The following is a 24175-nucleotide window of genomic DNA, read 5'->3' as shown; positions in this document are numbered from 1 at the left end:
CCATGGCCAGCAGAGGAATCCTACTCCGTTGGGCCCCTGAGCAAGGCCCTTCACCCCAATTGCTCCAGGGGTGGCTGACCCTGCGCTCTGACCCCAAGCTTCTCTCCCTGTCTGTGTGTCTCATGGAGAGCAAGCTGGGGTATGTGAAAAGACACATTACTAATACAGGAAATTGTACTGTATATGGCCAATAAAGTGATATTATCTTGCTCAAATGTTTCCACTGTTTTGCAGCTTTATTCTCATATCTGTATGGAATTCTGGCAGCGATCTGTTCAATGAGACACTGTAGCTTGTAAACGCACCTCTTGCTTTAATATCTTCATTTTTGGTTTCAGGGAAATCCTTTTGGACTTTGATGTAGTTTCTTGATTTTTTTTGTTTGATTTAAAGAAGCATAGTTTAGTGACAACTCCACGATTACTATCAATCTCCAGACAGCTTTTGCCAGTGAATCTAATTACAGTTAAAAAAAATCAATCTAATGAAGCTCAGATAAGCTGAGATTGCATAGAGCAGTCTTCGCTCCCAGAAATTGCTCTTATGGAAAGAACGAATCTTTCTCCTCGTTAGCAGAAAAGGTTTTTCAGATGCTTTTCCTTAAACATCTTATTCTGTCAGACTTTTCCCCTTTTTATTATCCAGGTTCCCCATTTTTGGATATCGTTCATTCTTAAAATTCTGGGGAAGTTCCACACATTTGCTGTAAAGACCAGAATCCTGAGGAATGTCTTCCTGAGAGGCTCCAGCACCGAACGCTTGTGATCACTGGTGGCAGCAGAAGAACACTGCTTGTCTTCGTGTGCTAAACTGTCTCTCTGAGGAGCTCTGCATTTTCCCAAATTACAAACCGGAAAACAAAACCAGCCAAAAAGTCACACAAATGTTTTATGTTTGGATGTAACAGAGGGAGACAGTAAAAACTATTACAGTATATCAAATTAGAACAATACAAGACATGCAGATATATGTCTCTCACTGAATCAAAAAAGTCTAACTCTATGACAAGATAATCAAATTTCACAGATCATAACACTACGCATTTCATAATTATCTAATCCTTAGATACTGGAACAGCATAATGTATCAAAAAGAATGATACAGGTGCTGAATAGAGGCACCAAATATGCAATAATCGTAGGTTTTATAATTAGTAGTAAAAGTAATGGTAATCTTAGAACTACTAGCAATTACCCTTTGACAAGGGTGACATAATACGATCAAGATGATGATTGGGTTATTAATACTGTTGTTCTGATGGGAATGTCAAGAATAAGTATAATACTGTATATCCTGACAGAATTATTCACATGTAATATACAGTACACCATACAGGTCCTGCATTTCGGTCCATGCACAAGTAACATTTCTCTGGTGTCTCTGTTTGGCCTCTCCTAAGGGAGTCAGGAGCCCAAGCTACATTTCAGAATTGCACTGCGTAGCCGGACACGTACGTGGGATTCGCAGAAACACAAATCGCAGACATTTGGGAAACACGAACGTGAGAAAGCTGAGAGCAACTTCACTGCTTTTCTCAGCTTACACCGCTGAGAAGAAACCAAAGCTTATCCAAAAACCAAAGAACCAAAGAAACCAAAGCTTAGGTGGTAACTCTCACACAACGATTGTCTCATATTCCATTCCTTCTCTCTGTTTTGGTGGAGCATGTTGGGGGGGGGGGGGGGATTTCAAAACACAGGAAGACTGTAAAACCCATTTCTCAGGGTCTCCACATGGGTGTAAAAAGAACTTGCTAGAAAAAAGAGCAATGAAAACGGTTCAACTGGATATAATTAAAGTCCAATCTATACTTAATCTGTACATTGATGTAAAAGAAGGCAGGTGGAATACATTTATCCTAAGAGGTCACATTTCCCTGTTTAAGGTTTATGATTATGTACTTGTAGTATCCGTGGAAACAGTACTGAAAGATGTATAACGGATAACAGTACAGAAACAATATCTTGAATGCCATCACTTATATACCAGGCTCCTCCACATTGCTTTTAATATTTTTTACGAATTCTGCAAGGATTACAATTCTGCAGTCGCTACAGTATCAGAGCATAAGTGTGTTTCAACTGCTGTACTGCACAGTCAGACTGCGGTACTGAGTCACAAGCAGTACAATGTCCTGCAGAGAAACCTGTACATTACCCTGCTTACAGGGGGAATCCAGCAATGGCAGAAAGAGCTGCCTTTACACTAGCACAAATTTTCTGAAGAAAAAGAGAAACGACTTTGGTTACCCTTTTGTGATGTGCTGTAAATGTTACGTTCTGGGATCCTAACACTTATCCCTCAAAAGTTACATTTGTAACCTTAACAGAATGGGCAAGTTAGGATTCCTGCAGATGTCACAGATGTCCATCCCTCCATTTTCTACCCACTTCATGTAATTCAGGGTCACGGGGCCTATCCCAGCCTATCCCAGCAAGCAATGGGTGCAAGGCAGGGTACACCCTGGATGGGACGTCAGTTCATTGCAGGGCACACACTGCCACAGACTCAGACAAGCACGCTCACACCAGAGCCCAGGAGCCAATCAACCTGCCAGTACTGTATGTGTTTGGACTGGGGGAGGAAACTGGAGCATCTGGAGCAAACCCATGCAAACACGGGGAGAATACAATCGTAGACAGCAGAAACAGCACCATGAGACAGGAATGCCGTCCACTGCAGCACTGTGCCTGGTGATTCCTATAGATGTTTCCAGTGTGAATGTGCTGCGAGTGTGTTCTGAGAAGACTGCACAAACTAATCAGCTGACAGGTCAACCAGCGACATCATCGCGGTGCCGATTTCCCTTATTCAGTTTAGCTCTGGAATCAAAAGTGAAATGACGAATAAAGAGATTTGAACTCCATTTAATTGCAGAAAATGAATCACAGAATCTTCATTGGAAAATGTATAAAAGGTTCTCCTCAGAACTGCTTTCTAGAATGCATAAATCGGGAAGAATGGAGAGGGAGACCATAGGGGAATGAAACTCCATGAATCGTCACCTGTGTCAGCTGTCTACATTCGTGCGTAACGTCAAACATTTGGCTGAAATCTGAAAATCTTCCTCACCGCTGGAAATGAAATTGTCTTTGCTGTTATGATCCTATCCACAGTATTATCGTGTTGACAACCATCCATCCATCCATTTTCTAACCACCTTATCCATCACAAGGTCACAGGGGAGGCAGAGTTGATCCCAGCAAACAACGAGCGCAAGGCAGGATACATTCTGGGCAAGACGCCAGTCCATCACAGACAATCGCAATCACACCAGGGCCAATTAACCTACAGTACCACTCTGTCTTTGGACTGTGGGAAAGAAAACTGAAACACCTGCAGGAAAGTCACGCAAATGTAAGCATGCAAACTCCATGCAGATACCACGTCAGGGCACCAGAGCTGCAAATGCTGTCCACTGTGCCATTGATTATTATTATAATTTTTATACGCTACTTTCAAAGGTACATCATCTCATTCCATATGATGGAAAGGAGAAAATATTAGTGCCTAGATCTGGGGAGCCTTGGTTTGAGAAATGTAGGGAGACCAGAGTTCAAAGAGCACAATATAGGGAGTTAGCAGTTCACTGATGTAATCAAGAGATACTCCAAGCCCTTAACCATGAGCAGCAGTATTTTGAATTTTATTCTTAAACCCACAGGCAACCAGTAGCTTCAAGGAAGCTAAAACAGATGATACTTTTGGGTCTGTTTATGATTAATAACTCTAGGAGTCGAACGTTTGCTACTTGTTCAGCCTTTGATTAAACCAATTTAAAAGAAATGGTTCTGTATTACAGTGCGATAAGAATGTAGTACAGCACTCAGTTGCATCTTGTTTTCTTTATTGCTAACATATATAAACCTGTATTCAGAGCCATGATCTTTGGGTTAATGCATGTAAGCATCTTTCGGAGATAGAAACCGGCAAAGATGAGGTCAGAGGACAACCAGCAAGAGTCACTCAGAAGCACATTTCCCTGGGTTTCACCTGACCGCTGAAGGGAACCCGTTAGCATAATTACAGTTAGTCAGAGAACATGTGGAAATTCACAACGCAGCAAAAATCTCATCTTTGCCAGCTACTATCTCTGCAAGATGCTTACATGCGTTAACATAAAGATCATGGCTCTGAATATAGGTTTATACTGTATATTTAGCAATAAAGAAAACAAGATACAACTGACTGCTGTACTACATTCTTATCACACTGTAATATCAGTCAAAGTTTTGTATTTCATATTATAGTTTCGTATTTCTAAGTGTTTATACAAAACAATCTTCAGAATGTGAAATAAAGACCCCTTTCACCTTTTCCAGCTACTCTGCGTTTTAGAAAGCAAATTGGTGTGACTTTACAAGGATTAACAGTTGTTTACTGAATTCTGAATATATTGTACATATACAGTAGATGAACCTTCTTAATATCATATTCCATTTATTGTAATACTTTTTCCAAAAACTTCTCAATATACTCTTTATATTAAAAAAAAGCCTCCTTATATATTACCTTATTGATGGGTCCTGTGCAGTCAATCACATATTATTTTATCTTATGCAGACATTCATATGCTGTGTGCAGGCTCTTTGGAGGATAGAGATCAAAGCACCTAACAACACAGATCACAATTTAGAAGAATATACTGCGCAGTGCATTCCTGCTGGGAGGATTATATGATCCCAAATGATAGAATTAAGTGAGAGACAACAAATATATTGGCTCATAAATACATGTGCCTGCCTTTAGCAGCAGAAAAAAATGTGATGCTCAGAGTTAACTTCAGGCGACTGTTTAGTGACTGAGGTAAATAAGTATATATATCAGCATAATAAGTGCCAGTGGCAATGTGGAAGTAAATTTCCTGATCAGAACATGTTATCGTTTTGTTTAGTGAGATACAAACAAAATGGCACAGCTCAGCCAAGCCAGACATTGCAGGAGATCTTAACAATGAGAATACAGTATCTGTGTTGAAATGTACAGTAGTGTAAGCAAATCAGTTATTTTTTATCATTAAAGGTACAGGTTCACTGTGGACCTTTAATTCATATGTAATTACTCTATCTTTTCTGTTACCCATTTCCTCTCAGCGATCATACCAGCAGTAGAAAAGGATTAAGAACTCAAATATTTCATTTCAGTAAGAATGTTTCGCTGCTTGGAAAATTAGCATCATTACCCGTAAATAAAATGCCTTTGATAAGATATTAGATATTGTGTTCCCACATGACATCCAGCTCTTTAATTGTGATCTCTAACAATCTTAAAAAATCATGGTTCCCAGAGACCTGTCAGCTGTTTCTCTTAGGGATCATTATATCAAACAAAAGGCAGAGAAAGGCAGGTTACTGGTTTGAGTGCTAACCATGTGAAATAAATCGAGACTCTGACAGAGACGGAGCCATGCTGGTGTTGGCGTTCCCTAAGAAGCTGGAGTTCCTCTGTGGCTGTTTCATGTCAGCCAGCCACAGACTCCCTGCTGTGTTCGTGTCAAATGAGAGTACAGGTGAGCGCTTTCCTCCCGAGCTCAACAGGTTTGTCAATGCGTGCGGATGTGACTCATAAAGTGTGGCAGCACTGCCAGGAGGAGGACAAGCTGGAGAGATTGTTAAACATCACTCAAGAGAGAATGAGATTGTTACATACTGGACCTTAAGATTTGTTTCAATGTCATGGAAGAGCCAGATCAGACATGAAACTAGGTGATGCAGAGATATATATATATACTGTACAGTATGTCCTGCTGCAACATTCTACCGTCTACTTTGTCAAAGGTCCTTCAATAAAAAAAGAAAACATTCCCTCAAAAATGATCATTAATACAAGTGCATCCCCTGTAACAGTTTTCATACTACATCAGCATTGCATTGCATGAGAAAGAGTCTCTTCCTTATGACCGGATTGTTTCAATGAAAAACAGTGACATCTGAGATGCACTTGTATATGCAATCTCACACCCAGAGTCTCATTTACAGCCCTGGTACTTCCATGAGCCCCCATCCAGAACTCAACGCCAATAGGCGGGAAAAAAATAGACCGTCTGCCTTGGAACTAGCTGTGAGTGCACACTGGCTCAGTGATTGGGAGAAAACTGGTCATGAATCAGGCATTCTGGGAACCATCTCTACTGCCCACATACTGTACAGTAGCATCCTGTACCTCAGAGTCCACCAGCACACACAACATTTCTCTGCTCAAATTCCTTTTAATTTAAATTCATGTGAAAAGAGTGGTTTCTAATTGGAAATAAGAAAAGTAAATCGAACTGTGTACACGGTATGTTCAATTTAAGCAACCTAAAGCGTAATGCATGGTTTGGCTGATCGAAGGTGGATAATGATTTGGTCCCTGAAGAAACTGGCTCCTATTAGTGTCCTGAGAAATCAAAACTCTACTGTCAAAATTAATCTGCAGCGTGCCGCCAAATTCTTGTTTCGTCAGTCTATAGCTAAAATCGTCTTTAGTATCTTTAGCAAAAACTGAACACATGAAAAGGGATAAAAAAAAGCTTACATTCAGGAAGAAACGGTGCGTTTTATTTTTTCCAAGAAACATTAACTTTATAAAACATAGAAACAAGAACCTCGCTGTTTAAAAATTGACATTCTGCTCTTTCCATTAGGCCCTCAACCCACTCTTCCTTCTAGTTTCATTCTATTGTAGGGTCTTTACAGGAGTGGCACTTGTGGTTTTGTGATTAATAATTGAAATGAATAATCAAGCAGGTGATTGCAATGCAGATCTGGTGTGGAAGCTGGAATCTCCTGTCCTGTTCTGTTTGTACTCATTGAGCCACAAGAAGCAGTATGTTCCTCAAAAAGTAAAAAAAAAGACCTAAATCCAAATTCACTCAGTGAGCAGATGCTAGAATTTGAATACAAATGTAGGTGTGATACTACCAAGGAAAACGTTCGGTAATATAACTAGGATTGCTACTACAGAAAAGATTTCCACGGTTTCTGTTAAATTATGTTCCTGGTCACATTATGAGAAACGACAACAGACGGTAAAGTTGTTAAAAATGAAATTTTTAAAAAGCAAACAACCAACTTGGGACACATTTGAATCCACAAAGGTCTTGCCTGAAGGCAGTTTCTACCAGGAAATAAACTAAGTGGGTGGACTTAGGACTCTCTATGAAGACGGAAACAGAAGTTGAGGCTGGTGTTACTTCGTGACTTTGCTCTGCGGCAGCTTTTTACCCCTGTTGACGTTGTATAAGAGTAACATGGGCCGAAGTGGAGAGAAGGTGGCTTCTCTTCTTCAGACGGCAGGAGGTTTACACTCTCTTTCAGCTGTGTCATACACAGAACAGTGTACAGTACTGTAGATGGGTGGAGAATGAAAACAGTTCGTCTTTTCTTCACTCCCATTATACTGCGTGTCTTGTCACCTTTTATTTTTGTCAAAGTACTGTAATAGTCTCACGTTATATTTTATGATATGTTTACCCGTACAAAGCTTTTTGAGAATCGTGTTGTCATACTCTGTGTTACAGAGTAGATTTCGTTTTGCCGAGTACGTTTTTGTTCTGCACCAATGAGATTATCTGATACCAGGTGACTTGATGTATCTTTGCCTTTATAGTACTTTCATATGGTGGAAATGATACTAAGGGATTAGCTACTTCTGGTCACTCATTTTCAGGGTAAAAAGCTCCCATAACTTCTAGTACATTTATTTTTCTGGACAAATCTTTCTATACCCATCTCTACCAAACTGTCTTCTGTCTTACAAACACTTATAACAGGGAAATCTTTGATTTTTATTAGGAACCGTTTTTGCGGCATCCCTGAAGTTCGCCCTCATGTTTGGAGCAGTGGAAGAGACTTGACTAATTACAGAGGCCCGGCACTCCCAAGCTCAGTCCCCGCGCCATCTGTCACCGCCTTGACTGTCGCGTTAACTGCTTCCACTGCCCAGCCTTTCAATACAGATAATTGCCGATTAGAGGTTAAGCCCGCTTGCGAAAACGAGCCGGACAGGAAATATAAAGTGTCGGATGTGTAAGCCGAGCCCCTGTTTTATCACACAGATCAGACGCTGCTCACAACATCAAATCCGCCGGAATTGTGTACAGTACGTCCTCTCAGGTTTAAGGTTACTGGAGCCCTTAATCCCCAGAGCGTAAAAGTTCAACCCCCGGCTGGCCGGTTGCCACGTGATGCTCAGATTGAACTCACCACTGCTAGCAGCTTCGGTGAGGTTCAGCAGGCCTCCCCCTAACCCGCCGTAACTATGGCAACTGTAGGTTCCATTACCGTTGATGTACAACACCTCCTGTGCAGTTGGAACGGCTGAAGCAGTGAAAGTGACCTGGGCTGGCTCCTGCTTATAGTGTTTGTCGGCTGGAGCAGCTTCATCCTGCGAAGAGAAGCAACATTCAAATGTCAGAGACCGTAAATTGCGGCGCGGCCCTTGGCAGGGCACAGGAACACAGCTACTGTACAGTAGGCCCCATCTTGAATTCACGGGCACAGAAGGTTATCCCATATAGTGTTTCGTAGTGTATTGTACCCGGCTTCTTCCGGAGTCTCGTGCAAGGTGAAATACGGTTCTGTAAGGCGGTTAAAATAAAACAACTAACAGAAATGCCAGCGTTTAGCGTCTTAAACCCCACTTGCTCTGCGGGCTGCAGTAAATAATTTCAGTCTGTTTCCCTCCTGAGATAGAGATTCCATTTTGCATTGTAAAACATCTGCATTTTTTCAAATGTTTTGGATTTCATTCTTGGTTCACGGCAGCTTCTGAAGCAGAAATTTATCACGGGGTAGTCTGGACAGGCCCCTTTTGTGCAAACACTTAAAGTCTTACTATAGTATATCTAATGATCACATACTTTACAGTACATGTGCCTTTGGCTCTGTTCATATGTATTAATATCTGCAATTTTGACTGTTGCTAGATAGCGTTAAATATAGGCTCTTGGGGCTTCATTGTAATCAGTGTTAATTGAGAGTGGTTGGGAATTCTGTTAATGTGTTCATCTAAAGAGGTCATTATTGCAAGCTGAACTCAGTGTAAGGATGATGTTGAAGTCACTGTCTTTCTACAGTGAATTGCAATTGAAATTTTATGTTTTACTTAAGCAGAATCAGTTTTATTTTACAAGCTTGTCCTCAAGGTATGTCTAATGAAAAAGATACTAAGTGCATACTGCAGTGGAATCAGCATTTTAAAGAAATCATGAACGTGTTTTTTCAAATGTTCTTATGACATTTATTTATTATTTGAAATCTACTGTAAGTTTCAAAGCGTGTACACAATTTTAAAAAGTAAAAAGCGGGGGGGGGAGGGGGTGATCATTGGCCTGAAGTAAAAACCGCCACTAAAGAATTTACAATTTCAACTGAAAAATATCACACACACAAAAGCATGAATGGAACATTTAATGTCTGGATTATGTTTTTGGATTATGTTTTATGTTTTCTTTCAAACATTTCAACAATTTAAATGCTAAGAGAAATGTATTCAATCTAATAACAAAAACATTTCCCAAATACACAGAAAAGTTAAACTGAACTTAAAAGTATGCTAGGAAATTACTTAACTAATCACAGAGGTTCATGGGGGAGTGCTTTGTATCATAAAGGATTACAGACAATTTGTAAGCAGTTGATGTACTGAGCTCCTGAAAAGAACAGGAGTCGGGAATCTCCTGTCAGGTAATATGCTCTTTTGATCAAAACACAGAAGAGATAGAATTGTAATTGTAAAATAAAATTAATTAATTGTAAAACATAAAAATGTAAAGGGCAGCCTGGTGTAATAGAGAGATGTGAATTCGGTGGCATGCATATTGTAGGTATGAATTAACATACATTTTTGAATCTGATTAAATGGGTATTTCTTAAAAAATAATATGATGTCACATTTCCTTTTCAACTATGAGCAGCCGAATCTAAATAAAAGTAAAGGATAAAGGAGAGGTCGGGGCATGATTTTCTTTCAAAGCAGATAAGATTAAAAAGTGCATTACATTATTACCATAATCAAAAAAAAAAGATCAGGTAAAAATACTCCTAATGGAGCAGTTCACCACATGTCATTTAGAAAAGGATTCAATTAATGATTAAGGGGGAAAGCTAACAGGGCTCAGCCCCCCCGCATGAGCCGGGACAGAACAAAGACCCTCAGACCAGAACAGGCACCTCTGCCAGCTGGCCTGATAAGTCACTGAAACACAGCGGCGCGGCTCCCCTGCAACAGCTCCTACATGACGCGCACCGCCGACAATGCCGTGGGTAAACAAAACACGCGCCGCACGCTAAGAATAGACGGGCCAGGGCTCCCGCCAGTGCGTTCAACTCTGCTCGCCACCGCGGCGGTTTCTCTCCAGATCTTTTGCATAGGCTGCTGTGAAATGAAGCCGAGGCTTCTCATCAAACCTGCGCATTATGCAAATGTATGAAAATGACAGGCCCTCATGCAAATTTGCCTGCCGCTGGTAGGGCCGAATAGCCCGAGACACAGGACAGCAGCTAATGAACACTCCGCACAGCCTTTCAGCCAGCAGAGCTTCAAAAAATGTATCGCTAATAAGCAGCACTTGAGTCTGTGAACGCTTAGGCGCAGCGTTGCAGCCACAGAACACTGTCTTTGTCCTAGTGAACACTGTGTTTGGCCTAACGGACTCTAGAAATGGAGGGTTTGTGCTTGTGTCCGCAGATTCGGTCAGCTTCTGCCTGTGAGGGTTTCAGAAATATCCGGTTCAGCCAGCGTGCACTTGTGGTGCCTGGAGCAGACTTAATTCCTCAAGCGTAACATTGAAGGCCCAAAACAGGAAATATTGATACAAAAAAGCCTTAAACCTTTGGACGTGAATGCATGGCTAAAAAACACCAATACTTACAGCATAAGAGACAATACAGTACATCTCACTGCAATCTCAACTTGGAGACCACCAGCAGCAGTGAGCGCCCCTTAAACTTGGCTGACTTATAATTTTTTTTTAATTAACAATTCCAATTACAGACTCCACCTGAGACCCGCTTAGTTTACCAGTGTTTCAAATGATAATGTCCCGGTAAATAATAACCATACATATACTATGGATTTACATTTACTACATATAGTAGTATATATTTTACATGCCCAGTAACAAAGGCTTTGTTCCATACTCCTCAGCTGATTCATGGAAAGTTTTTTTTCCACATGTATGTGTATGTGTAGTACCTCCCGAAGGGCTGTATTAATTTTTTTAGGCATTTGCTCAGTCAGGATCAGTGACAGGACCACAAAACAGCTAATCATTGATTCCTATTCTTAAAACGCACAAATGCAGCTGTCCTGATTTGCTGTCCTCAGACGCAATCGCTTGCAGACTCTGGACAGGTGTCTTAGATCCACGCATACAGTGAACAGAGCTGTCACTCAGCTACACACCAGCAGGAAAATGCACTCCCGGGCAATAAGGGGCACTACGTCTTTAAAAACGTACTGTAGAAAGGCAGCCAACCACATCTTACACGAGAGTGCCTGGAAGTCTGGATTTAGCTTGTCTGGCAGGACTAAAAAATGTATAGATTATGTCGGCACATACAATATATTTAATATACATACTGTATATAAAGTATATGTTTTCTGAAGTACCATATTTGAGAATATCTAGAACTGATCAATACAACTAAGATTTGAAGGCTCAGAAACAATGGCAGCTTATACCGTTTATAAATTTGTAAGACTAGCTCAGCAATTCTGATGCCTTTTTCAGACAAGGGCATCCTAGTGTGTTTCAGATATAGCTGGAATCGCACTATGATGAATCTTTAAAGTCTGTGACAGAAAGACAGTCATACTGCATCTAGTATTTTGAAGCTCGATAACAACAATGGCATAGAATTGCACAGTCCAATCTCACAATAAATTAAACAAACATCCGTGGATATACCAAGGTCTCTCTGGGAAAGATTACAAGACACCATTCTGAATTGGAGCACATTTTTTTCAGCAGTGTGAAATACTTTTTTTTTTTTTAAAGGAGGGAGATTGCCCTTAGAAGAAAATGTGGCATAGAATAAGTTAAAATATCCTCCCCTGACATTATACAGACCTCTAGTCATATATACTGTACAGTATATGTACTGTATCTTTCCAGTAACAGAAAGTTACTTATCCCAGGTGAGTAGAAACTGGGAAACTGGGACAAATAGGTCAATACACCCTGCATGGGACTGCACAGCTGTCCATCACGAGACAGACACAAACAGGAATAAACTTATCCCTGTGTTTAAGTCTTTAGAAGGCTGGAAGAAATTGAAACACCTAGAGAAAACCCACACAAAGGTGGAAAATATGCTAATTCTACCTTGAAGGCACCCCCAGTCCAGAATTAAAGCCAGGACTCAAGAGCTACGTTATTGTTGCACGTGGACAGTTTTTAGCATAAATCCATATATACTGTATATACTGTATATGCATATGGGAAAAAGCAGTAAAGGATAGAGATTCTAGCTTCAGGATTCCAAAATGTATACTTGCAAATAACTAAAAAGGATTCTTAACAAATAAAGTAGACATCTTGGACTTATGTCAATATAAAATTACAACAAATACACACAAATACTGTACTTCAAGACTATTAAGTCACCCAGAGAAGACGAGCTGACTAAGCACAACGCTCACAATTCTCCCTGCTCTGGAATCGGTCCGGCAAACAGCAGCAGGATGCAGTGGACTGTCCAACTCTGATAAGATAAAAGAACTAAAACCCTTTTCATGCCAGAACCAACTACTCACTCAAATTCCTCAAAGGCCTCGACAAAGTCAATTCTTTTTCAGCAGCCGTCGTGAAGTACGAACCAATGTGTCGGACGACGCGTCAAACTGAGAACAGGAGGCGCTTCTTTACACAAACAGTTGTGGGAGTGTGGAACGAGCTATGCAGCCATGTTGCCGCTGAATCCGATGAAATGACTGAATGAGATCCTTGGGTCAATGAGCTAGATGGGTTGAGTGGCCTTCTCCCGTTTGTAACAGTTCTTGTGTGCTGGCAGTAGCCCTCATTTACAATATCCAAGTGGCAGCAGCTGCACACTTACCTACTGGAGAGAGACTTAAGCCTCTCAATTATAAGGATGGGCCACTGACCTATTCTATCTCGACAAACTGCTCAGCTACAGGCATAACAACAGTATTTTCAAAGACAGGCACGTAGTCCCATCCTTAAAGCAAAATGATCTTTTCTGTGCATGCACACATGCTCTTTTATGCATACTGCACTGTACATACAGTATATGTATACATCTTCTGTGGAGAAACAGTGTATCAAGAAACATTTGGGCTGAAGTAGTTCCAGTAGGGAGCTGTATCAGCAAGCGAAGGCTGCAAAGGAACAAGTAAAGGTTTATTCCACGCTGAAAAGAGAAGAAACACAACGTTTCGGCTGTGAAGCCTTCTTCGGGTATCATATCCCTTTGGGTTGGCAAAGAAGGTCCTTGTCATATTCTGTGATTAAGAAGAGATAAATATACAGTGTACAGTATGTAACAAATAATAAAAGCCGCGTACTGTATGTGTGTGAGCAGGGAAGACAGTGAAATACTTGGAGACACACCCTGTATATATATACTGTATACTGCATAGGCACTATTCCCTGGATTTCTCGTTCTAGATTTTCTTGATAAATGTAGCTTGAAAAACAACTGTATAGTTTTTATGCATTTGAAATTGAAAGACGGAAGCAATGAGGTTTGAGGATATGGGATATGGTGTCCTTTGTGATTTGATTTGAATATAGTTCTCTTGTATGTGTATGCAAGTGCACATTTACAAAACACACCGCCGGTATGAAAATCCAGAAAGAAAAGTTGAGCAGCAGTATGCAATCAAAGGGTTACACTATAACAATACATGAATACTGTCGCTCAACAACATGTACATAGATTTTGTCAACCACTAATACGTCAGCAGACACAAAGTGTTTTTGTGTTTCTGGAAGAGAGTGCGCACCATTTCGATGAATTAAGCCGACTCACTCAGATGATCTGCATGATGTCCTAGAGAGGATACATACTATGCAATGGAAACAGGTGCCTATTTTTTGATAGCAGACAGCCCCGTCTTCGGTCAACACATTTCTGTTTGCTAAACATCCTGCTGCAGCTGGCCGTGTGTATCCTGGTAACCACATGCTGAGGCAAGCTGTACGCATGGCTTGACAGTAGATCATTAACATACGCCTAAATGTGTAAAACAGAGTCAAAGCCCGGGTCTCTAAATGATCTCCTCGCCAGCCTAGCAAGCCATAAAAATGGGGAGGCTTTTTTTGTGTTTACAAGCACAAATATGGTAGGCCACAGCACAACAGCCAGATTTTCTATCTGTGGAAGGCATAAACATCAAACCCTTTCTACTGAGGCAGCTGCTATGACAACTATCCAGAGGCAAGTGTCAGGTCAGCTCCCAACATGTGTGTCTGGGATGTAATTGCTTTGTCAGTGACCTAAGAGCCTTTTACCTCCATATACTAAACACCCAGAAAAGCAGAACAGTGAAATTAACAAGCAAGGTTCATTTTCTCTTGACCACGGGAGACTTATCCCAGACTCTTTCAGTGCATTGCATCATTTCTGTATCCTGGGACGCTTCAAGATTCAATTGACATTCTGCTTGGTACAATGTTCAGTGAACAGCATTGTACCGTGTTCTGAGTTTAGCTGTAAGCCAGACCTCCAACTTCAATGTGTCTAATATTTGCCACATAAAAACAGGGAAAAATGTGCATGTTCCAAATTTTAATTCATAGTTAATTATGCATTTATTGAAGGAACCAGAACTCCTTCTAAATGAATTCACAGGTGACACATCCCTATAAAACTCTAGTGAGTGTTCCTAAAGTGGAATCCATAAATAATCTAATAATACAGTAATTAAAAAAAAAGAATTAAAAAAGAGTATATTATAATGAACACCAAAAAAAAAAAAGGGCGATCAACAGGGGTCTACTGTGAAAGTCACAGGCCAGTGTGAACTACAGTGGAAGAATAATTTCCCATATATCTGCAACACATAAGAATTTAAAAAAGGTTACAAACGAGAGGGGACCTTTTTGATCCTCTAGTACTTTGGTAGTTAGTAGCTAAATGATTTGAGGATGTTCACACAGCAGTCAAGTCATGAGTGTCACTTTCAGTCACGAAAGATCCAATCATCAAAATGACATTTAATCAAATCGAAAATCCATATTTTTTTATTTGTATCAAAACATACAAGCATAGAGTGGTGGTTTTCTTAAGAAAATGTCCTTTTATATACAGTACGGTTGTATTCTCTAAGGAGGTTCATGTTCCCTTCTCTTTATAGCACTGACATTGCAACTTTCTATAATATACTAAATACACTTTCTTCTTTAAGGTTGCAATGTGCAAACCAGATCTTTTTTTAATTAGATTATAGGAATAATGTGGAGGATTTTAGTCCATTAACTTCAAACAACTATTCTGTTCTCTTTATTAAACTACTGCACATTCCAGGTTTTAAATTAAAGATGACTCATTTTTCTGGAATTAAGGTTAATAAAATGATCAGTTGCAAAAAATCTATTTGAGGATTATTAAAAAAAAACAGCTTTGTTTAGCACCCGGCCTGCATTTACTTTTCCAAATAATAGGGCCTAGTTCTAAACTTCTCAGCGTCGCCATCATCACTTTATGAAGGGCCTCCATTTTACTTTACAGCTACAGTATCTCACCTTACTCGAATCCTAGCCCATTCTTTCCTATACAATAGACATCATACAGTAGACCCAGCTGCTTTGTCTATGCCCTTTCTCATCGACCCATCTGTTTTCTTACCGCTATATCCAATTCATGGCCATGTGTGTTAGCCGGAACCTATCCCAGCAAGCAGCGGGCATAAGGCAGGACACACCCTGGATGGGAAGCCAGTCCATCGCAGGGCATATACTCACACCAGAGCTAATGTTCCCAGAAGACAACCTACAAGCATATTTTTGGACTGGGAGGAAACTGGAGCTTCCAGAGGAAACCCAGAGGAATACAGGGAGAACATGCAAACTCCACACAGAGCGCATCCCAGTATTTGAACTCAGGGCCCCAGCGCTGCAAGGCAGCCATTCTCTAGCCACTGTGCCACCCTGCTGCATCTAAAAACACTTGAGGGAGGTCCGCCATCAGTCCACTGAAGGATTTCAGTTCTTCTAGGAGCTAATTAAATTTGGTTTCTGGTTCTGGTGTCACACAAAAAAACGTGAAACTCAAAGCTTGGTATCCATGGAATCCACACGACGCTTTCACCCACTAATTTGTCAAACAGTTCTTGCAAAGGTGCCACAGAAGAGTAAGAATGTTATTCACATTTGATTCTTGAAACTTACTCACTCAGGAATTAACCTATGTCAGCCGTCTCCCAGGATAGATAACACCCCTTCATACTCCCTGAAGGAATTAACCACTCTCTGTTCAGGGAGATCAGGGAGACTTTATCAAAGACACATGCCTTTGATAAAAGAGTGCTTATTAACACAAAGCACATTTCTTATTTCTGGGAGATGCAGGAAAGGTAGGGCTACCAACTGAAAAAAGGTACACCTTTGTCTCTGATTAAATTGGGCTAGTGTAACTTTGGATATGACAGAGCTGTCTGCAGCACACTTGTCAGACACCCCGTAAGGATCTGACAGTCTGTAGCACGAACACAAGAAAAAGATCTTAGGGAATTACTGTGGAAGCTGATGAAAAATACATCTATTGAACACGTATATTGGATTCTTTTAGAATCTTCTGACACAGCTGCGCTAATGGACAGACATGACTTGGAAATATATGAATACAGTTTTAAATTATTTCTGAGATGCATCTATTATCAGCGAGGCAATAACCTTATGGCCACTGGTCGGTCAGATTAGGCTCCAGCTCATCTTAATCTTGTATTTGACTCATTGATTATTAAATATGGGAGGATCTATTAGTACCAATGCTGCAACATATCACTCAAAACAGAACTGAGCTATAGATTTCCTAATATTAATTAACATCTGTTTTTTTTTTAGGGTTAACCCCTTTAAAACTGCTTAATTTGCAACAGATCTATAATAAGCCTGCTTTCATAAATCTACTGCGTACAAAGTCACTTACAAAAAAATACCATTTACAAAAGCAGGAACATGACTCATTCCCCTCCCAGTATCTTGACCCTTTTTATAGAATTTCATGGTAATTATTAGAATTAAATTGCCTCTCTGAAGCTAAGGCTCTTAGACTGCCTTGCAGAGCAGTACATGAAACAGACAGGTATTTCCTTAGTGTGGCAGGGAAACACAAGCAGCATTATCTGCCTGCCAGACCCCTGCAGGAGCCCAAGGAGGAGTCTGTTTTGGGGAGTTAATCTGCAACCCTGCCTACACTTGCAGAGAGAATGACTCACAAAAGTTTAAATTTACACTTGGAACAGCTGGGAAAAGATGGATGAGAACATGCTCAGTTTACATTAGATCTGCCCCAGATGCTTATGGTGCGCACTTAATGATTGCTAAAGGTCTGGGGATTTGTTTGGTTAAAGAGATGATTGTGTGCTTGCCACTGAAAAGTGAAGTGAAAATAATAATTTCCTGGCCAAAGGTGTCTTTAGTACACAGCACATGCGCTACTGCTCATTCTGCATATGAGTACGTACTGTAGGGAAAGAACAAGAGAAAGGCTATAAAGCAGAGGAACCCACATGTAATACTTGCTGTATATGTCGAGCTGATTGTGTACTACATTACCCATAATACCCGGAAGTGTGTGATGTCAGCCGACCTAAGACGGCAATTAAGTAAAGACACACGAGTAATCATATCACCTTCTCCGAGTCTCTTTATTAAACAATAAAAATACCAGCGCGGTGCACAACAGAACATTACACCACTCAAACCACATAGCCTGTGCGTCAGTTAGCAGCTGGGTGATCTTAGGATCTCTTTCAGGTGTTTCTTGGAAGAAGCCATGGTATCAGCCTGGGTAGCCTATGCCATGCTCCCACCACCCTTTGTGTAAAGAAGTGCCTCCTGTTCTCCTATGCAAACAAGTGTAAAACTATGCAAAAGTGCATTTCCTCACTGGTGTTCAGACACAACGCCCCAGACCTGCTGCAGGTGTTTTCACAATGATGTAGCAATTTGTAACCAACTAGGCAAAGGCCTAGCTGTCGAGAAGTCAGTTGTTTTGGTGGCTCTCCAACTTCCACTCTTATGTATTTCAGAGATGTGTCTGATTTTTGGGAGGTCAGGACCATTAGTGGATGATACCAGAGTCTATCTTTGTGGCTGTATCTTTGGAGCACTCCAAGGGTTCTCTATCTATCATCTTTGCTTAACCTTTTGCAGTATATCCTCAGACAAAAATGTCTGCAAAACACATCTGAGCATTCTTCTGTACTATCACTTGACAGGTGCAGTATATTGTTGCTGCTCCAATAACAATGTGTCTATCCTGATAACATTTTGTCATCTGGAAAGGTTGTCTCTTGATGTGCTAAGCAAATAAAGTAATGCACGTTTAATCTCCCGTGCACATCTGTCTCTGTGACACAATTATACAGTACGTCAGCTGTATTAACGTGTCATTTGAAAGTTTAAAGTAAGAGATTCCATGCTTTTTGTTAGCTGTCCACATTATTAGATGCACACTTCTGCTCATTTTGTGGCGTCCAATTAGGAGAGACAAAAGGCCGTGGCAGTAAACGCCCGATGCAGAATGATAGCCAGTACTGCCCGAAATGCTCCTGTAAGGCAGAAACGCGTCAGTACCTGCGGTCTCTCCAGACGCATCCTCTTAGCGGCGTTTCTGCTTTCGCTTTCGCAGGCAGAGGCCAGAATATTCTCTGCGGCCGCAGACGTGAGGTGAGACGGAACAGGGCGGGACTGCAAGAGAAAAGGAACAGGGACAAGATCCGTCACCCTTCATTTCCTTCACTGTTTCTTCTTCTTACACTCACAGTACATGTGCGCCATAAATCGGCCATCTGAACATGCAGTGAAACGGCAGTGTCTTAAGCTGTCTTGTTCTATTGGCTCCCATGACGTGGCCGGTGCAAAAGAGGCCTGTTAGACCACAACTTTGGAAGAAAACCTGCCGGGCGATCTAGTCTCGTTTACCATGAAACCTACTTTTCAAAGAAAGCGTGTGATGTGATTGGCGAGATTGTAGGCTGGCAGCAATTATCTTGTCGTATTATTTGATTTTTTGGGGGGTTTTAACTTTTATACAAAACAATTTAAGAAGTGGCATTTAAGAATTTGCATTCCAATCGCAGACTACAAAGCGTACGGGGGGAACTACTGGCTAACTACGCGGAAGTTCAACTTTACAACTGTGCGGAGTTATCATTATCGTTGTGAAGGTCTACCATTATACAATGCAATCGTTTTTTTTTTTAAAAAAAAAACAACTGAATAGGTGTTTGATAACCGATGTTGGTAGAGTGACATTGTCGACTCTGAAACAATCCGCCGGGACAGCATCTGTGTGTTCATGATGCTGCAGTATTTCCTAGTGCACAGCGGGCGGCAGACACGGTTAGGGAGGAACGATGCTCCCCGGGGAAGATCATTCCTCATGGGAGCACTTTCACACGTACAGTATGCAGGAAAGGAGAAGGAGAAATGACACATGCTGTTTGGCCCTCAGACCTCACGCGTGCATAAAAAAAAAACGGGACACACAGAACAAAATGACGCAAGCACAAAAATAAAATCCACATTCCATGAGCGGGACTCGGAGGTTAGTGTCTTCAGAGAGGGAAGTCTTTACGGCTTTTCTGTTCTTGGCAGCTGAGTTTTTCCTGAGCCCCTGTAACCCGTGTGGCTGGGGGATTATCCTTTTGTAACCCGCAGTACAAGGGGGGCCGTTTCGCGAAAGAGTGCTCTTGTGGCAGCTGTGATGACCATGTCCTCAATCTCCAGAGAGGGCAGGAAAGCTCCTCCCCTGCCTTTAGACAGACAGACTAATTATTACCAATTAATAGGCATAAAAGGAAGTGAGCCTTTAAAGCTCCTCTTAGCGACCAGATGGCTGTGTGGTTTTGTCCCTGTGGATCCTGCAGACGCAGGCTCTCTGCACAGGCTTTTCATTTTGTGGCTCGCCGAAACAATGAACAGCCTTCAAAGTACTGCTGCTGGTTTGTTTCAAAATGCTTTTAGCAAAGAAGACAAAACTAATAACTGTTTTTTTTTTTCGGAAATCTGGAAATAAAGAATCTTTTTTTCAGAATACTGGCTTGCAGAACAATGACCAAAGATTACATTTGTTCTGTGAAAACATGCTCTGCTAGAATATCTGCGTCTGCGTGTACAGTATACTGTATTTCATACTGTATGCATTCAGATACAAGACAATACATATACAGTATATTGCATGTTACTACAGTCTGCCCAAAGCCAAAAATTCTGACTGGCAAACTTTGCAAGGGACTTAGAAAAGATTCAAGATACATGTCGGACTTTCTGCGGGGCTAGTCAAATATACTTAGCTTAAACTCCCTGTTCTCACTTGGCAGCCAGGCTTTAACATTACTGTATCTACTACAAATGTTGTGGAAAAAATGCTCTACAGCCTATATACTGTACTGTATAATTACAGCTTTTCCACTTATGCATTCCGGTCCTGCCATCAGTGCTGTTTAAAATATTAATCATACTTATTTTAAGATTTAAGAGTCAAAGTCTGGGTTTCAAAGACTAATAAAATCAATGATTCTAACTCTCCTTCACTGACCTTATCTCTGATTTCACCTTGATAGTCATCTCGCAACTTTACCAAAGGCACACTGCCTTCGCAACACAGAGATCAAAGTGAAAATAGTAGTGAAATACAGTAACTTCTGATTTTATCCTTAGCATTATATATTTTATAGATCCAATCATACAGCATATTCCTATCTATAGGGTAATCCTCATTAGCCATGGGGCTGCAGTGGGACCCAAGTTTAAAGCTGAACAGGTTGGGGGACACAGAAAATAAGAGAAATAGTATAAGCTTACAGTTGTATTATATACAGTACAGTGTCAAGCAAGCTTGCAATACTAATGTGTAACTGTGACCACAGTCCAACAGCTCAAGACAATTTTGAAATGTGTGGCAGTACCCCAAAGAATATTACTGTATTTAAAATGCAACGCAAAATCAACAGGAGCTCTTCCGAGGCTTAGCTTTCCCCGTTTCCTTGAGGCTAAACCTGCTCGGTTACTCTATTAGAAGTGTTACCGGGATTACAAATGGCAAATAACTGACAGTAGCACGCCTCGGGCATTTTTCTGTGCGCCCGGCCTGATGGATTTTATCCTCGTTAAACTCGGGCTGTGCACGTCCTTCCTCTCCAGCTACCGCAGAGCCCACGAGAGGGGGCTCCATCAGGTGTCTCGGGGGACAACAGCCGTGGCCTGGTTATGGGTCACAGAATGTCAGGAAATCTCTCTCGCTGGGCACTGTCCGCTCTCCAACCCTGTTATTATTTATTTTTAGCAAGCAGCTCTTCCACTAGAATTAAACGGAAAACTGCCTCGCTTTCGCGGGTTTAATTACATCGGGCTCGTGCTGCTGATCTGGGAGAAGGAGATGGAACAGCTCAGAAATCTCTGATAACTAAAGAATGACCCAAGTGGCCTATTACCAAGGCAGCTCAGTGAAGCTGAGAAGCCAAAGAGGTTTTTCGAGCCTGCTTGTGGGTGGGCGTCTATTCACCCATATGTCCAGATATCAGTGCTTTCTTTCTCAAACTGCATGTCGTGTCAAGGATGGACTCTGACTGGCTGTTGAGTCATATGAACCCTATTGAATACTTTGTGTTGTAACGCACTGGCCTTTTTTGAAACTGCATCAATTCTTAAAAAAAAAAACAGCTAACATGCAGCTGGGGAATGAGCAGCTGTACGTACTGTAGCTGTTGGTGAATGATTCGAAAACATCAGCTGTATGATGTATTTGGTTAAAATATTAGATCTTATACATATAAAAATAAAAAATGATACTGATTTATATGTGGATATAGATCTCCAATTTAAATGCCTCAGAACAAAATTACCCTCACATTCACTTTGAATAAAGGGTGTGCCTTTAATGTGTTTAAGTACAGTACTTTTAAATCCGACTATTTAAAATGACTATGTGTGCAAAATGATAGAACAGATTGTTTGAAGAGCTGCAAAAACTCTTAAAAAAGGGTTGTAAAATGGTGATTTATTTATCAGCCCCACAGCTTCACTCTCAGACAGAGGATATTTATAAATATCAGCATCACGAGAAATATTCACAAATCTGATCACACGAAACCAGAAGATGGACAGACAGATGGATCTCCTGCTAACAGTAACATGCACTTCTAACACTAAATAATGTAGTATCCATCTTCTCCCTGAGGCCCAGACTGATACTGATTTAAGTAATCGAGCTGGGAAGAGCCAGCCAAAATCGAGTACAGTATACTGTACCATGCTCTGATTTCTCACCTCTAACCTCACAGCTCTTCCAAAACAATGACAATATGGCCAGCATTTTTGCAAAACTTTTATATATGCATTTACCAACCTGAGACCATTGTAACATAAAGGCATGCAAGGTTTAGAAAATTCAAAATTGGTTTAACATCTGCAAAATTACACTATTTTAATACACAAGACTAAGTGCATGGCTTATGGTCAGAGTGGTCATTTTTTTAAGGTTTAGGTCATTTCAAAAATCCCCACTTCATCTTCAGAGGGTCACAGATCCTTTATTCATTTTTAAAAACCCAGAAGGTCAAGTGGGTACTTTTATTTTCACCGTATTGAAGCACAGAAATCTTTCTCCGGTTCGTAATAACCAGAATTTGCGACAAAGGTGTTATAGGCTGGAGGAAAAAGTTACATATCATTTATATTAAATACAAAGATATGTCTGTATGTCTAACAAACTGTACTCTTGGATTTAAAGGCAAAATGAGCATTTTTCTCTGAAAAAGCCAGAATCTTCTGAATAGGCTAGAGTAACACAGATCTGAGCCTTTTTTTGTTTTTCTGAAACAAAGTAAAGAATGGATTTTAAACCTGCCAGTTCTTCGAATAACATGCATCAGAAGGCGCTGATTTACAGAAGGTATCGTTTCTCATTCCAATGGGAGGGGGGGAAATGATATGAATGAAAGGGTACTGATGCTCGCTGGGGCGAGAAAAATAAAACAACACGGCAAAAAAAAAAAAACACGTTTTTGGCCAAATCAATTGTAAAAAAAAAACGAGGAAAAGTAAAAGAAAGGTACAGTAGGTACTTGGATATGTGTATGGCAGGAGCTGGGAGGATGCAGGCTGGGGCTGGGTTCACATGAGGGACTCACCGCGTCAAAACCATTCCTTTTCATCCTCCTGCAGGACTTCAGGTAAGTGCGAATACGTTTCCGGGCGCGTTCCTGATACTCAGGGAACTGTCGCCTACACGAGTCAATGATAGCCTGGATCTTTTCTTTGGGCTGCTTAGATATTGGGACCATGCGGTCCAAGTTCTCATCTACAAACAGCCTGACAAACATCTGTGGGCAAGAGGGAGACACAGGAAAAGGGATTGGAGGGCAACTCTCTTCTATTCCGCTCTCGAGTCAGTATTACGGGCAATCATTTCGCGCAATGCTTTTCTCGAATGGTGCCACATCACTGGCTGCATAACGCCCTGCATATCTGCTGCACAAGACGTTATAATCACATGCACAGTGCTTTACAGGGACAGGCACAAATGACATCACACGTGCATGAGCATCGCAGTATGGGCAGTCATTTCTCTTTCTCTCTCTGGCAACCAGTGTACAGTACAAAGCATGAGCAGAAGCTAGTGCACTATTTCAGAGGACAGCAGTTTCTTTTATACACCTGCTGGAGTAGGTTTATTGAGGCAACCACAGGTCGCGTTGCATTGGTAGAAGAGGAAATTTGTAATAGGAACACGGCACAGAATTAGTTTGGCCTCCTAAGAGTCTGTCCTTAAGCAGCCTAATTAAGAGAAAGCTAATCAAGGTTAGGAAGATTTTTTTTTTACCACATTTAAGGAAAAATACATTAGATCAGCTCAACATAGAAATACATCAGTATAACAAGACTGCACAATACATTCCATGTACCTTTTTTTAGAAAAAGTTGCTGCAAGTCCTAATATTGTACATACAGAAATGTCAATACACAATAAGTTTGTACTTTGTGTGTCTTCCTCAA

The 24175-nt window shown here is 40.9% G+C and overlaps 1 protein-coding gene across 5 annotated transcripts in view; it reads right to left on the bottom strand.

Annotated features, from left to right (window-relative positions):
- The window catches only part of LOC148655701 (nucleolar protein 4-like), a 118418-nt gene that overhangs the window by 14396 nt on the left and 79847 nt on the right, over positions 1-24175 (bottom strand). For 2 of the 5 annotated variants that reach the window (XM_088642505.1, XM_088642506.1), the window contains exons 8-10: positions 23311-23502; positions 18752-18865; positions 8187-8367 (exon numbers count right to left, since the gene is read on the bottom strand). In XM_088642505.1, coding sequence (XP_088498631.1) covers positions 8187-8367; positions 18752-18865; positions 23311-23502 — 487 coding nt within the window. The remainder of the gene's footprint in view (positions 1-8186; positions 8368-18751; positions 18866-23310; positions 23503-24175) is intronic. The other 3 variants (XM_088642508.1, XM_088642509.1, XM_088642507.1) reach the window with 2 other exon arrangements.

Source organism: Lepisosteus platostomus, chromosome 8, assembly GCF_059453375.1.
Source record: "Lepisosteus platostomus isolate fLepPlt1 chromosome 8, fLepPlt1.hap1, whole genome shotgun sequence".
NCBI classification, from domain to species: domain Eukaryota; kingdom Metazoa; phylum Chordata; class Actinopteri; order Semionotiformes; family Lepisosteidae; genus Lepisosteus; species Lepisosteus platostomus.
The sequence above is the reverse complement of the archived record's forward strand: the minus strand, read 5'-3'. Positions and strand labels throughout refer to the sequence as shown.